The sequence below is a fragment of the Musa acuminata genome, chromosome BXJ1-5, assembly GCF_036884655.1.
Source record: "Musa acuminata AAA Group cultivar baxijiao chromosome BXJ1-5, Cavendish_Baxijiao_AAA, whole genome shotgun sequence".
NCBI lineage: Eukaryota > Viridiplantae > Streptophyta > Magnoliopsida > Zingiberales > Musaceae > Musa > Musa acuminata.
In genome coordinates, this window is record NC_088331.1 from 8,013,789 (window position 1) to 8,030,263 (window position 16,475).

General features: G+C 46.1%; 2 protein-coding genes across 2 annotated transcripts; one reads left to right on the plus strand and one right to left on the minus strand.

The window, feature by feature from the left end:
- Positions 1-3,664: 3,664 nt before the first annotated feature.
- On the minus strand, positions 3,665-6,081 carry LOC135673535 (ACT domain-containing protein ACR8-like). The gene is made up of 4 exons (XM_065182579.1): positions 5,819-6,081; positions 4,751-5,606; positions 4,557-4,661; positions 3,665-4,437 (listed from the first exon to the last, which is right to left on the minus strand). Exons 1-4 carry the CDS (start codon positions 5,872-5,874, stop codon positions 4,081-4,083), a joined length of 1,374 nt encoding a protein of 457 aa, XP_065038651.1. The 5' UTR covers positions 5,875-6,081; the 3' UTR covers positions 3,665-4,080.
- Positions 6,082-12,431: 6,350 nt separating this feature from the next.
- On the plus strand, positions 12,432-14,658 carry LOC135673536 (LOB domain-containing protein 18-like). The gene is made up of 2 exons (XM_065182580.1): positions 12,432-13,362; positions 13,782-14,658. The coding sequence occupies exons 1-2, from the start codon at positions 12,988-12,990 to the stop codon at positions 14,133-14,135; spliced, it is 729 nt and encodes a 242-aa protein (XP_065038652.1). The 5' UTR covers positions 12,432-12,987; the 3' UTR covers positions 14,136-14,658.
- The last annotated feature ends 1,817 nt before the right edge of the window (positions 14,659-16,475 follow it).

The following is a 16,475-nucleotide window of genomic DNA, read 5'->3' on the forward strand; positions in this document are numbered from 1 at the left end:
CGCTACTACTATACGAAGAATAAGACATGAGGAAGGATCAGCTGCCAAAGAAACTAAAGCCTGTTCCTTTGGGCGAAAGCAACAAGTGGAATGGTATCTTTGCATTGGCCAGCAAAGATGCAGTTGGAATATGTTCTGAAACAGTAATCTACAGCATATGCAGCCATGACCTGACCTCTGATGGCGGAATGCATTGTTGATTCTGCGTGCCGAAGAAGAAGAATAGCTAGCTGTTCGGCACAAGGCTACGAGGATCCCTCCAGAATCATCAAAACAGTGATTTGATGGTCCCAAAACCTTCTTCATCGATTAGGAAGAGAGTAGAACTAAAAACAAATAGTCAACATGTACCTAATGAATGACAAAGGCTTGTGATTCACAAAAGGATATACAGTATCCTATTCTTTTTCTCTCGACAAGATTCTGTCGGCATGACGACGAGGAAGCCGAGGATACAAACAAAGAATTATTTGGCCTCGTGGCCTATTATATTTTGTGTAATATAGCCTTGACCGAGTCTCTTCTTTATCCTCTTTTCTTCCTCCTGAAAGAAATCAGTGTCTTCATGTTGATTTAATGCAAACTGGCAAGCCAAATTCTCCCCCTTCATCTGATCACGTCAGGGATGAGGTTTCTGTCAGGCCAAATTGAGATTGAATATTCTCGTAATCTAAGATTGTGATGGAAGAAGAATGGAGACAGGATAGATGGCATTTCAGAAACAATCGACAGGAATTGGGAGCATCATCGTCAGTCGACTGGAATTCTCATCGGTTCCTCGCGATGCCTCGGAGTTTGGTCAAATCACCAACTTGTAATTTGCAGCTGAGTCGTGATTCGTTGCCTGTTCTTCCTGGCTGTGGTGAAAGTTCCTGTAGGATCTTCTCCGAGACTGAAAGGCTACGCATCAACCAGTGCAAGTGCCTGATTCTTTGCGCGTCGTTCTCGGCAGATCCACCAGCATCACACCACACTCGGTGGTGTTCTGGAACCACAACAAGAACAAGAACCAGAACCAGAATCGAAATCCAAGCAACTGCAGACCAAGCAGACAATTAAGGCTGTAAGCAAATCCGAGTTGTTGTGTCAGAGAACTCAGCCCAACAATTAGATTCTTCTCTATATTCCTGCAAGATCACCTGCCCGATCGAGACAGAGCCCGCTGGAGCCAATCTGTCCCAAAAGCCGAAGGAATCCATGCCATGGAGCACAAGGTTCCAACTCATAAACAAGCAATGTGTGAGCAGAATCCACCAAAGCTTTCTCTTTCTCTTTGTCCCTTGTTGTTGGTTCAGTGGCATCAAATGAAAACCAAGTGGTCGATTCCCAAAAATGACTGGCATTGGAGTCCAACCAAGCCACATCCTTCCTACATCCCCTGTTTTGATTCTTCGAGTTAATCAAGAATCTTCTTTTCTGGACAGACATAATAGTTAAGCTAGGAATCGAGCCAGAACATGATCCTATATCATCTGAACAGCTTGATAGGATCTGATCTTTATCAAACTATGCCTTAATTAATTTTTGATAATTTGGTCTAAAATACAATTTGATATATATATTTTTTTTTATACCAACATCTCTGTATAATGTATATGAATCCATGAATAATCAAAAGTAGTGAAATTGCATGAATACACATGGTTTTTATTTTTGGATATCTTTCGAGTTAATTATATATTACATTCTATACTTGAACCCTATTAATATTACAATTCTTGTACTTAAACAGTTTATATTAAGATATCTATAGTTTTGAAAGTAAAACAAATAATCTCATTTGTCTTAATCTCGTCAGTTGCATTAACAAAAAACATAGCACGTGACACGACATATTGAATTGACGTAAAAGTGATAAGCAAAATGATAATTTTAATATCCTTTTTATTTTCAATAGGTGGGATGTTGAAATTATCTTTTCGTCAATAAAATTATTAAAAATAATATATATATTAAAATTATCTTTTTGTCTATTACTTTCATACCGAGCCGGTACATAGTATCACATGTTATATTTTCTATCAATACAGTGATAGTGTTAGGATAAATAAGATTTTTTTTATTTTTAAAACTATAAAAATCCTAACAAATCTTCCATACAGACTGCTTCCGTTGATATTTATGCAACCGACATTAACTAAAAGATGTTAATGCTTTCCTTTGTTGGTTATATGAAAGTGAAACTGAGTAACAACACAAACAAAACAAAGACGGACACATTTCAGCTGCACCACATGGTCACATTCGACACACTCGGCCGAAGGCATGATATGGTGCTTTGTATGCTTCGCCGGCTCCTACCAAATCCACTATTCTGATGTCATCCGCACCAGCGAGCCTCTTTGCTTCTCCCGCAAGGCGTGAAGACTTCCTCGTCGTTCAAACAAAGCAGGGGGATCAAAAGAGGACGAAAACTTGCCACGAGGCACGACTTCCGGGAGAGCAAGGCGTGAATCGATTCCAGGAATCGACCGGCAATGTGCTTTTTATGTCCATCTTCTTCAGCTTGGACGCCACGCCATCAGGATTAATCCTTTGATGCAATGGTTTATTTGTCGTCACGGTGCAAGTTTTGGGCTCGAATTTAGCTTCAAATCAAGGTTGCATGATCCAATGGCTCGGTCGCAACTCAAGGTAGCCTTCGACTTGATGCACTAAGACCTCGTTCTCCGTGTCATTCGATTCACGGGAACGGAATTCTAAGATTCCTCCATCCTCCGCCCACTCTCCGAGGTGCGTTTGTCTGAGTCCCGTCCCATCTATCTGTGTTGTGATTGGGCGCTTTTGACCAAATATTCAACGACTCACCGCATCTTATCGATTGCAGATGCGTGACAGAGAAAGAGGGGGCCCAGAAGCAGGTGAACTTCTATAGGTGGCTATCATGTGACATGAAATTGTCTCTCGTGCTTGGTTGCAGAATGATATATTATACACCTTGCTTGCAAGATGATACTTGATTCTATTACAGTAATCAAAACCACGTTTCATTCTTCTCATCTTGAAATGGTTATATTTGCTTCCCGAAAGTGGGGATCCGTGGGCAGACAACAGACAAAACATGTTTGATGACAGAGGCTGACACCGGAGATTCCGCCATTGACAAGTCTGTGATGCAGAATTAGTCTATTCGATGGACCGGTCATTACCCTCTCAAGTCACGCAGCACGCCCTGGAAGAAATGAACCAGCATCGCTGCTTGTACGTCTCTCGATCTCCGAGACCACCTTTTCCGAGGTCAAATGGAAACATTAAAGTTCATTAAGATCGCGATCGACGCCTCTCTTAAAGCGACACCATAGCTCAAAGTCAGAAGTAGAGCTGCGATAATAATCCACCTGCCATCACCGATCGGAGCCTCGCCCCCGTCGATGACGACGGAATCGCACGTTTTGTTCCCCATGGACTCTGCAGCCCCACCGGTCGCGTTCTATTCTTCAGAGCTAAGGCTGGTTAATCTATTGTTGGAGTCCCGTCCAAGCAAACGCACCTGACCTTCTCCCTTGAAGGCAACTAAAACACAAAGTTGTTGATGAGCACAAATCCGTCACCAGAGTTGCTAGACGTAGGTGTGAAACGGTTGGTGGTGGGTGGCGGCAGGTCGTCTTCGAATGACAGTGAGTAGGAAAAGTCTGAAACCAACTCAGACGAAGACACAAGGAGCGACTTCTAATCATTAGCACTAGTATCAAGTTCGTTATCATATGTACAACGGGTATGGGTATTTACATGTATGTGTAACGAAGCAAAAACAGAAAAGAAAACTACCGCTAACAGAGACCCACAACCTATCGCCTTAGGTAGCTGGCACCAATAGTTCCACCGCAACCACCAGCTTCTCCGAGCTATCTATGGCAAGAAGCGGAAAACCCAACCCCAACCCTGCTTTTCTCATATACACAACCTATTGATACTATTTGACGTACAGCTATGACTACCCCGATGGCACCCCGTAACCCTGATGAATATGATGCTTTCAGCTGCTAACTTCCTGAGTAACCTTCTTTTCCACAGCTTTACACCTATGAACAGAGTGAACCTACCGAGTTGGACAAGCCGCGGGCCCAACCGGGGGTGCTTCTATGAACAGGATCTGATGAGCCCAAGGTAGTAGAGATTCCTCATCACCAGGTTCCCCAGGCTGAAGACCCCGACCACGCCGGCCGCCTCCGGCAGTGGCCTCTCCTGGCAGGGGCGCGGACCCCGTTGCTCGTTGAATTTGATGTGGTCCTTGCCGATCCTCTCGATGACGGCGTTGATCGCGCGGCGGTCGGGCAGCTGGCCGTTGGTGTCGGTGACGCAGAACTCGTTCTTGGCTTCGCCGGCCTTGGTCGTGATCTCCGCCCTGGTCACCGAGAGCCCGTTCTCGCGGAACGTCCGGGTCACGTCCGCGAGCAAGCCCCGCCGGTCCGGCATGCTCATCTCCAGCCTCATCCCCTGTTTCAAGAACAGAATGTATCAAAACAGGGACTAGACTGGCGAATCATACGATGGGTTGCGCACGCTTTTAATGAGTAGAATTAACAGTGAGAACTGAACCAAAGAGAGGTGCCTACCTCAGATGCTCTGCGCTCGATGGCGGCTTGCAAGCATTGGATCACTCGCTGCCGCTCTGCCTCCGAACTGATCGGCCCTCCATCCATATGTCTTATGTAGAATTCCTGCAATCCATGAAACACGAGACCAATATAATCCAACATTTTGGAGAGCGATCCATGGGACAAAACGAGGGCTGCGGATGACTCTTTACCTGATAGGCTCGATCGGCATCGGTGCCAATGGTTCCGTGGAAGACGACGTACCCCATGTCGGTGAGGGTGCAAACTACGTCGAACAGGAGCTTCGGTCGGTCGCGGCACTGCACGTTGACGACGGAGTAGCCGCGCTCGGTCCAATTCTGAACCGAGACCGACAACTTTGACGACGACGAAGACAAGGATGCCTCGTTGGAGGAGACGCGCCCGTAGTCGCGGTCCGCGAACATGAGCTGGTGGAGGCGACGGTCGGAGTGGGTCATCATGGGAGAGGCCACGGTGGTCTTGGCTCCGCGGACGTCGTGATCGCCGCGGAGAACATTGCGGAGGCGGGCCTCGATGCCGTCGATACGGTGGGCGTCGGCGATGGGGGAGCCCGAGTGGTGGTCCTTGACGAAGATGAGGGAGGCGATGCGACCGTTGTGGGTCCAGACCTTGGCCTCCACCACGTTGCACTCCAGGTCACGGAGCACAGCGAAGACCTCGGAGAGGAGGCCCGGCCGGTCGGTGCCGGTAAGCTCCAGCGCCGTGAGGCCCGCAAGGCCGCAGCCATCGGAATTGTCGTGGTTGTTCTCTCCGTCATCGCCGGCGGAGGAGGATGACGAGGCTTCGCCGCTGAGGGAGAATTCTATGCGGGAGAGGAGGGCGGGGTCGAGTAGCTTGCGACCGTGGCCATCGACAACGTGGAAGACATCCATGAACCAGCGGCCGTCCGAGGAGATGTAGCCCTTCTGGATGGTTAGGTCGAGGTCGGTGAGCACCTGCACGGCCTCCAATAGCATGCCACGCTTCCGGGCGCTGTTCACCCTCACCACCGTTGACGTCGCGCACACCGCATTGTCGATCACCACCCTGACGATACAAACAACACACCCCCTTACACATCACCCCGCAGAGAGTAATACAAAATCGAAGGCAATCACGAAAGAGGGAGAACGACATCTCGCAATACAACCAGAGATCGAGAGGGAGGAGATTTGGGAGGGGAAAGGAGACAACAATAAATGAGTAAATCTGGCGCAAAAGACGATATAGAGAGGTAGGCTGTCGAGGTAGTGGCTCACCTGAGAGTGTTCATCATTCTGTTAACAAGCTTCTGGTACTCATCCGGCAATTCCATCTCTTCTTCTTCTTCTTTCTCCTCTGCAGAAACTTCTCTCGGTCGACTATATCCACAGGAACCTCGTAACACTTCAAAAAGACGCCGGAATCACCATCTCTCTATCTTTCTCTCTCTACATATCGTCCTATTTCTCCGCAGCTGTTCTGGTTGGGGAAGGATGAAGAGGAGAGAGGACAAAAGAGAAGAACAAACTTGATGCGAAAGAACACAGCAGAGGAGACTCCGATATTTAAAAAGGTGCCAAACCCACGTTCGTAAGCAAGAATGGCCGTCTAAGAATTGGGACCACCGCGAGTACCCGTTCAGTAGCGGCCAGGCCGACCTAACCGTTCCGACCCTGGTCAAGCGTCGCCCCTTTCTTTCTGCTCTCATTCTTACCCCCGTGTTGCTTCTTCCTCAAGCTCAAGTAATCACCTACGGTATATCTCCACTGTGCATGACAACTAACATTAATAACATAAATTAGGGAACTGATTGGAAGTTGAACTTATACATCGGCTTTAAATAAATCCAATATATATATATATATATATATATATATATATGAATGCAATTTTATATAATAATTAAAAATCAATAATTTATGTATATTTTTTTATAAAAGATTTTGATTATTCGTCTTGTGAACTAATACGCTCATAATTTTCTAATGATTCAGTTTGGCGTCATATATAATTAAAATTTATCGTATATGTTTAAATTGAATTGTTTCTTAAAAATTGATTTTGACATGAAACCTGGACGGACGAGTTAACTCAGCATCGAGATGTTCGTTTGACTCGTTCACGAACGAAGCATTAAATCGACAGACCTGACGAATTAATGCTGCATTAAAAAGGCCGGGCGTGGCCGGAGCACAGCCAAGTCTTTGTGCCGTCCGCGTCGGCGTCCGCGGTTACAACGAGCGTGATCTGGCCCACAAAGCCACGGAAGGGCGTTTATACGAGCGTGCGACGCGCGGACGTCGCCGTCACTATCACGGTACCTAAGGTAGCCACTCAGAACAAATGACGCGTCCAGATACGCTTGGTGCCTCGGCGACACGAGCCAGGAGCATGTGGGGAAAGTTAAGGTGGAGTAGGCACGTGTCGGCTGGGCTCTGTCATTTGACCTGTCGCCCTAGTCCACGTGTTTTCATCCGAGGCATTTAAAAAGGGCAATGGCGTTGCCCCCGTAACGGCGGCCTTCTTATGTTTACTAGTTCTGTGGCCCATGCGGGGGCCATCAAAATTACCAGTGATAAGGTGGCAAGTTGACGTTTTAAGAAATAATGGCGGTAAAAGTGCTTCCTGTCGCGCACCGAAAATTGACAAAAGTCGCGTGGTACGGCGTCTGAGCGACAGAAGGAAGCCACATGATGTCAGATGCGCGCCATGATCACCGCACACCAGGGACAAGTCTCCGTGATGGACGGTGGGACGCGCGGCGCCGTTATCTTTGACGGGAAAAAGGAGCGCTGGTGTCGTGACTCACAGCGAGTATCTTATATTATATATATATATATATATATATATATATATATATATATATATATATATATATATATCATTTGGTTTTTTTAAAATTAATTAATCAGGCGGGAAGGAGATTGGATGAGTCAAATTTCCCGCCTATTACTTTTCCTTCCATTTGGCGCCACGTAGAAGCAGTTGTGTTGGGAGGTGGGTGGCGAGTGGGGCGGCGCGTATGGTTACGCGGAAAGTGAAAGCCACGACGTGGATGGTATCAGATGGAGCCGAAAGAAATAAAGAAAAACAAAAAAGGTAAATGAAAAAAGACGAGAAAAGAACCCCCAGACACATAAGGGAGATGGGAGCGATCACACTTTTGGCTAAATGGCTTTTGACGGAGGGGAAGGGGTAGCAGCTGTGGCCGCGGGGAGAGGTTACTGGCTTGTCAGGGGCCCATAACTCCATGGTCTTCTGTCCTCTCGAGAGTTCGATTCCACGTAATACGGAGAAGATCGAGTTTGGATCTGACCGGACGCAAAAGATCGTCAGGTCAAGCCCGACATTCGCGACTCATCTAGAAGTTTTCGGGCTACGTGTCATGGATTCGACGCGTTCAGAGCGACCGTGGTCAAATCCATTGGCCCCGACTCACGCAACTTCCATCCAGACAAAGACCGTTCGAAGGCTAAGAACTTGCTAGGCAATGACCAGAAGAAGAGCGGAAACAACATAATTGCGGACTAGATGAGTCGCGTGTGTTACAGAAGAGAGAAGATGGAAAGCGATTCAAATTTCAACGTGACTTCGACTCGAAGGAACACTGCATGTGTGTGTGTCCGTGTCAACAATCTATAACGGGGAACGCCGAAGTTCAAAATGGGGACTACGCAACGCACTAAGAATAGGGGACTGAGCCGTTCTGCTGCCGCTCGAAACCATTTGAATCGCCGAGCCGCATGGGCGTGTCCCTTCACACCTATCAGATGACGGCCATTATTGTTTTCCTCTGCATAGGACGCTGGAAAAAGTTGTGCGTTCAAGGACAGACATGCATGTGAGTTTTTGAAGCCGTGTGTTTCCGAATTAAAACCCTTTTTTACTTTCTTCGAGGAACTTCTGGTATATGTCACTGGTATCAAATCAGATGCAAAGCTAGAGCAATGCCATCATCAACAACACAAGCACTTGTTTGACGTGTATCATTGACTTCACCGTGCATGTTCTACTCGAGCCATATGCGAGTATAATGTACGCGCTCAACTTGAATAAAGGAGATGATGATAACTCGTAGATGATGTGCCTTTGCATCACCACATGAATTCTATATATCCATCCTGTCGGCATTCCCAACTACTAATCTCCGTGCGGGACGACGATACTCAACCTTCTTACCTCAGTCGGCCATTGTGTTCGACTGCCTACTGACCATCTACCATGTGAAACGACACAGGTACATGGACAGCTCCGTTTAGGCTGGATGCGATGCTTGCAACGCGGCCTTCGTGTTCTCGTGCAGCAACAACGCTTTCGACTGTAGGTCCATTAACACATGTTAAATGGATTACTGTGCAATTCACAGGCAAGTCTAGGAAGGTTATGATACATGATCGTTTAGGTGGCTTTTTTTGGTCCAATCATGCTTCACTTGAAGCATTTAGATCTACTTATAAGTAGATCTTGAAGCTGTTGCGTAGTCGTACATCACTAGGTACATACATCCAAATGAATTGGGTCGGCCCGGTGCATGGCACGCTGCGACGGCCTGCAAATAGATTCCGTGAAGCACTCTGTTCTCGTATGTTCTACTCGAGACATGGCCTTCTCACCTGCATAGAGGTAATGTTTGTTGATGAGTAATGATATTTTCCTGGGACGTAAACCATTTATATCCCCGTTATGAACTCATCTCGAAGGCACATGATTATTTCACTGCATTTGAGCATCAGAATAATGGGCGATCCAATCCTTTTTATCTTGGATTTCTTTCTTCTCGTATCGTTTCAGAACAACTGAATCAAGACATAAGCTGAATTGCCAATTGTTCCTTGCATTTTTTATGTGGAGAGGTGATCTACCTTGAAGTCTCAGTTGTGAGATAGTTTACATGGTATAAGTCCTTGAACACTTTGAATTTGTTATAGATTAATGGCATAATCTCGTGGCTGTTATCGATCGGCAGAAGACAATGGATTGTTGTCGACACGAAGAGATGCTTAGCACATGTAGGTCTATCGCTTATTATCTACGTCGAGATCGCTTAGCGCTCGACGCCCATCTTGACTTGCCACAGCGCGGTAAGAAACGTTGGCCGCAACAGAGGCAAGAGACATACACCATCTCTGATAAGGATCGTATGGTCAACCTCTGGGATCTAAAGCACAGATTTCGACATCTCCATATGAAACCCGGTTCGGGACACACTTGCAGTCGGCTATGTAGTAGACCTCATTGCTGACTGAGATGCATAAAAACAATTTGTCCAAACTTTGTAGCGATCACTTGATGATGATTTCGAACCCATGGAAAAAGGAAATAGTCATGTTTTTACTGCAGGAGTTGCTGAAAGAACATGTTGGTGTACCATCATCATCCATTTGGGCAAGTCGATCATTTTCCGGGCTGTGGTTTCAGTAGAGGTCAGCAGAGAACTGTTAAGATATAATATGTTACAGGAAAAAGAAGAAAAAAAGAGTTAACTCGATGCATGTCTGTTTCCTTGACCCTCCAAAATTAAAGCAGATGGTTTCATTCGTTTGACTCTTGACTCTCGAGCTTTTTGGCATGGTGTCAAGTCCTAACATGTCTTCCTTGATGTTTGACCACATGGGACCCACAATACACTTGTGTCATTCCCACCTTTATGCACCACCGGACCAGACCAAGAAAGCCATTACAGAGCAGAAGCAGCCAATGGTCAGTCGTTCTCCGAAAAGGCTCCATGGAGACTAGAACAAAGAAGAAAGAGAGAATCACATGACATGTATGCATCCCCGAAGCCTTTTTCCAACACCTCGTGTTCCTGAAAGGTGGTCTTAGATTTCCCGGTCTTGGCTGCTCCACTGAGGACGACAGCAACATCACAGAGCCAGAGATCGGGGGATGGATGGAGTTAAAAGGGAGGTGAGGGTGCTGTTGAGACTTTAGGTGGGTAGGTAGGTCCTCCTTCCCATTGCATTCATGCCATGGGGAAGGAAAGGTTGGGTTGGTCCACCCAACCGAGTCCTGCCCTTGACCCACCCTCCTCCAATCCAGCACAGCACCTCCTTCACAAGGAGGCCATTAATATTTTGTCCAACACTCTCCCAGTGTTCCATTTTAAGGTGACAACACCCTTATTTAAAGCCCACTCCCTTCCACACAAATTCTGGAGTGGAAGTCATGCAATGTTACCCCTCCCTCGTTGTGTTGTGATTCCAATGCGACGACCGCACGAATGCATAAAGAGAGCCACCCTATTAAATGCAACACACATCTCTCTCCCACTAAAGAAATCGGGATATGCAATCGAGTTATTCGAGTCTTCGACATGAGCTACTAGAAGTGATCGGGTCCATGGGCGCGGGTGTGAGGTCGAGGGCGACGTCCTAATTCTAATTTTAAGAGGCACTTAAGAAGGCTTATGAAGCATATTGACGTGCGACTTAGATCAGTCGAGGAGACCACATATCAACTTGCGTTTGCATGCACATCACTCAGACTTTTATCTCTTCTTTATTGGTCGCTGGTGGTCAAACAAAGACTTACATCTTATCATCTTGTAACGGCCGAGATATTAAATGGAGGAGAGGGGGGAAGGAAACCTTAACATGACGTGCGACGCTGAAGCCGAAGAGGACGGGCTACCACGTGGCAGGAGGCGTGGGGTACTGCACCTGCTTCCCCGTCACGGGGCACTGGCGCGACACGAACCGGACGGCGCGGGGATGCGCCGTTACCGACTGTAGCAGTAGTAATAACAATTGCCATTTATAAATAACTCCGCTTTTTTATGCTTCTCTCGTACCGCCACAATAAAAAATCGGGGTGGGGGGGAATGGGAGAGGAGCTTCTCTCTCGTACTGCTACAATAAAGAAATCGGAGTGGGGAAAGGGAGCGGAGCGGAGCGGCGCGTCGGGCCGAAACGGTACAAACTCCACCTATCTTAATATCTCATTTAGCAGCATGGTTGCTACTGAAACTAACGGCGGGGGACGGGGCCGCCCGGCCATCTGTGATGTCATCTCTGTGAGTCCGCACGAGGCTCCGTCGTGCTCTTGCAATTGCCCCTCCTAACCTCTAATAACCACATCGAAGCCCCAACGATGCACGGCATCAGATCAAGATCGACACGGGGTGGTTTTGTTTAATGAAGGCTAAACAGCGTTGAAACCTCGATCGGTATGATTGGTGGCAGCCGACGTGGACTAGTGATGGAGCTCTTTGTAGTCATTGTCGCTGGTGAAGGAAAAGGGAACATGTGAAATAGGTTCTGGTATTTGCGTCTGGGTCCATATAGATATGTATCCGGCATGATAGGTTCCAAAAGCTTGTTACCGGGACCTGCTATACTTCATCCTACTAAATCATGACAGACCAAACGGGCTGACATCCTTAAAAAAGGAGAGATGGACGGCAGTGAAGACCGACTTAGAAACTCGAAGACTCGCACGAAAAGGACTCCACTCCATCTTGGAAAAGTGACGCTTTCAAAGGGGATGGAACAGTAATGGAAGCTGCTAAGTAGCGCACTGTCACATGTGGGGCTCTCCATTCCTTCTTCTACTGTTACCTGGCTGGACGAAAGAACTCATCTCACGTGTTCATAGCATACAAGAATGTGAGTCGCAGCTGCGGAGAAAAAGGGGGGTAAGGAAAGCAGAAGGAGGCCAGGAAGTGAAACGGCCGCGTCGCGTGAGATGATGTAGTTGTTAAACGCCGGTGTCATTTTGGTCAATGGAAACCGAGTGGTCCAAGTTGGAAGATTGCGTCCTTTGCCTTCTACGCATCCGGAATCCACCTGCACGCATACTGAGACATGACGCGGACACGCTAATTCCACCTTCCACCCTTCGCTATACGCTGATCTATATAGCTCCATTTATATATGGTCCATACTTGGAGGGAAAGAGAAAGGGAAGGGGAAGGCGTTGGTGGCATAAGCTTCGTGGAGGGGAGGTTGGAGGAGCAGAGTTGTAGAACAGTTGGGAGAGGAGACTGCTGCGCTGCATAGTGACAAGCAAGAAAAGAGGGAGGAAAGATAGGGGAAAAAGCTCGGGCCGGGTTTATTCCATTGCGTGCTTGCTTCACGCAACCTGCTAAGTGTAGAGAGAGAGAGAGAGAGAGAGAGAGAGAGGGGAGTGGGAGTTGGGGGTAGGCTTGGCTGCTTGGCGTGGCTTTGAAGAGTAATCAATATAGAGAACCCAAAAACAAACAAGCATCAAACAGTAACTCCAACACGACCCTCTACCGATAAGACAAACTCCTCCTTCCCCTCACACCATTTTAACACCACCCCCTCCCCCTCCCTATCCATCAATCTTATAACTTCCCTTTGTTTTCTTCTGTCCATCCTCAATCCTTTCACTACCGAAGCAATCAATTCATCTTGTATGATTAGGACACCAACCTGAAAGTAAACAGAAAGCAGGGAAAAGGAGGAGGAGGAGGCAATCAGGTGATATGAGTGGCAAAAGCCCTAGTGTGGGAGTATTGGGGGGAGGAAGTGGGGGCGCCGGTGGCGGCGGCGGCGGCGGCGGATCAGGGGGAGGTGGAAGTGCGGGTGGTGGCACCGGACCCTGCGGGGCGTGTAAGTTCCTGAGGAGGAAGTGTGTGACGGGGTGCATATTTGCGCCTTACTTCGACTCCGAGCAAGGCGCCGCCCACTTTGCGGCGGTGCACAAGGTGTTCGGCGCCAGCAACGTGTCGAAGCTCCTTCTCCACATCCCCGCCCACAAGAGGCTCGATGCCGTCGTTACCATCTGCTACGAGGCCCAGGCGCGCCTCCGCGACCCCGTCTACGGCTGCGTCGCTCACATCTTCGCCCTCCAACAACAGGTGCATACCCCCGCACTGGTGTTAATTTTGTGTCCACACCATCTCCGATACGGTTTGCATGCATAGTATCGTTGTGGTAGGAACTCTGCAAACGGATGATGATCTAATTTGGTTGGCTCGATTTCATTCCTACGGATAACTCTCTTTTCTCAAGCATTTCAATCTTACTATTGTTGTGTTCTTCTGGATCTTATGATGATATAAACTTACGTGGCATTGGGTTCGGATCGAACTTATCCTCTGGTACACTGACAAGTTGGAATTTTACTGTTCTAGCGACATCGTGCATGCTTTCATCTCCATTACTGCAGTCATCACCGATCGTCGATATGATTTCTTTATCGTGATCGATTGTTACACCAACCATGATTCGATCTGACTACATTTGTGGAGTAATCGAATCGTTGTGCTTTAAATAGGTAGTCAACCTGCAGGCAGAGCTGTCCTACTTACAAGCCCATCTGGCCACGTTGGAGCTGCCGTCCCCTCCTCCGCCACCCCCTCCGCCGTCGCTCGTGGCATCGATGCCCTTCTCGATATCCGACCTGCCATCGGCCGCGAGCCTGCCTTCCACCGTGGACCTGTCGGCACTGTTTGACCCTCTGGTCCAGCCAGCATGGCCTCTTCAGCAGCAGCAGCTGCAGCTCAGCACCAGCACGAGGAACCTTTCTGAGAGCTCTGGGTTTGGAGGTGGCGATCTCCAGGCATTGGCCAGGGAGCTCCTCGATAGGCAACGGACGGCCACCAGCGAACCCCCACCAGCCTCCAAGTAACAAAACACACTGTGATGAGGCAGGCGTTGCCTATTTCAGGTGATGTGCTTCTTGACCATGGATGGAAGGATCCAAATTAACCGGCTCATATGACCTAAAGAGTTATGATGTTAGTCCTTTTGCTGCTGTTTCATTACCGAGCAACTTAGTTTTAATCTCAATCGTTCGACGAACAAGAAGCTGGACGACTAAGACATTCGCATCAAAAAGGCTATTGTGGCATGGGAAATGTGAAGAAGCATTATCATGAATGTTGCAATGGATATCAGTTTCATTCAGTCGGACACACCTGTCCGGGAGAAGACTAAAAGGTGACGCTGCTTTGTTGTTGTGTACAACCATCAGGCGACATGAGAAGAAGCCTCAAGCAACGCTTTGCTCACACCTTATTCTATTATTGCACCGCTGCTATGCCCTTGCTTTCCGGTTCTCTGCCATTGTTGTTGTGGAAAACGACATCGAGTAGGCAAGATTGCTACCTTCCACAACAGACATGCTTAATATATATGACTTGCTTCGTTCACTGAGAATGCTCCGAGGAAGGAGGGATTTGGCGAAACCCTTCATATCAGTAAAGTGATTCTAATTGGGAATGGTGCAAGATGATCTCCGTTGAGGTTCCTATCTATGGTTAACCGCAAATATACAGCTAAAAACATATGATAATTCCTATAGGTTGGTTATTCACGTGCATGTATGAAGTAATAAAATCGTCGATTTGGTAATAGGTTAAGGATCATGCTATAGTAATTAACATCGAGTCGAGAATGGGGACAAGGATAAAGTAGTAGCATTGTCGAATGACAATATGGGGATGGATGGTTCTTAAAGAAAGGGCACTGTCCCACCATGTTGCTGTGCCTCGTTTTAGGTATATTTCCATAAAAGAACGATGGAGTGCAAGATTCACCATTCGGTCTTAGACGTCATCCAAGAATTTGAATCGGAGACCCTCTTCAAAATTAAGAATTAATACAATTTTATTAAGAAAATGATCCCATAATTTCGCTGCGGCTACTGTGAACAGCGAAGAATCATCTCAAATAAGTTCATGTTGGGAGGGAAACGGAGCTCAAATTTGGAGTGTTGATCATGTCTTCGGTGACCATGGAGGCCACTCTTGTGCAAGCATGTTGATGCATACGATTGCCAAAACTCTAATGTTTTGGTAAGCATATGGCTACGGCAAGATTATTCTTCTTGAATTATGTTTATGCAAGTGATTGCCAAATCTCTAATGTTATGTTGTGGATTAAAAGGGTTATTGGCTCCTCTGCTACTTTGGGAGAAGAGTAACCTCAAAAGACGAGTATAAAGTTAGATTGATCTCAGTGAATAGTATCTCTGAATCCATTAAGTCAAACTAGTTAGGATAATAAATATATATTGAGTCAGATATCAATTTAATTTAAAGCCTAAGATAATATGTTATGAGTTAGACTCGGATATATATCATTTATTAATATGAGACTATTCTATTACTCATCTTTTTCAATCTCTCCTCACAAAAATATCTTTTTTTGACTCAATTCTCTTTCTCTATCGGTCTAACTTTTTGACTTTTTCTTTTTGTTTACGAACTTTGGCTAACATATAATGGATCAAACATTAATTCGGTTTAAAAACTTAAGCCGATAGATTTTGGACTAGACTCGGATATATATCATCTATCTCTTTAGATATTTACTAGGGTGAGATGAGTCTCTTACCCGTCTTTTTCAATCTTATTTATCTTCTAATAAATAAAAATGTTCATACTATCATATCTAAATAAAATACATACAATTTCAAATCGATTGAAACTCAATATCAGACTTAATATCTTCACATGTATGGATTTTTCAATCACTTAAAATAAAATAACACGAAATGAAACACAGTATCAATAACATTTTTTAACAATTGATTGGAGTTCCGAAAAAATTCATAACAAAACTCGGTGACAATCCACAACATTTCTTACTAATTCATGCCTTTATAAAGAATCCAAGACCATCATGATTTCTATGATTGATCACCAAAAAAAATGCCTAACTATGTATCTTAACCTATTATTAATGGCAAATTAATGGATAACAATTAAAGCCATCGTATTAGAGAAAAAGAAAGACAACGTTGTTTAAAGAAAGACAAACTACAATTTTCACATTACCTCTTTTACATCTCAAGAAGTCTTTCGTATTTATGAACACTCACCTCATGAATAGGACACATGTTGTGGACAGAACATAATGGTAAATAATCAATCCATGGGGAATCCGACTCTATTTGATAAAAATAAAAACATGACGACTAATCGCTAAAGATACACTATTGCAAATTCGGGTGACCCTAAAGTCA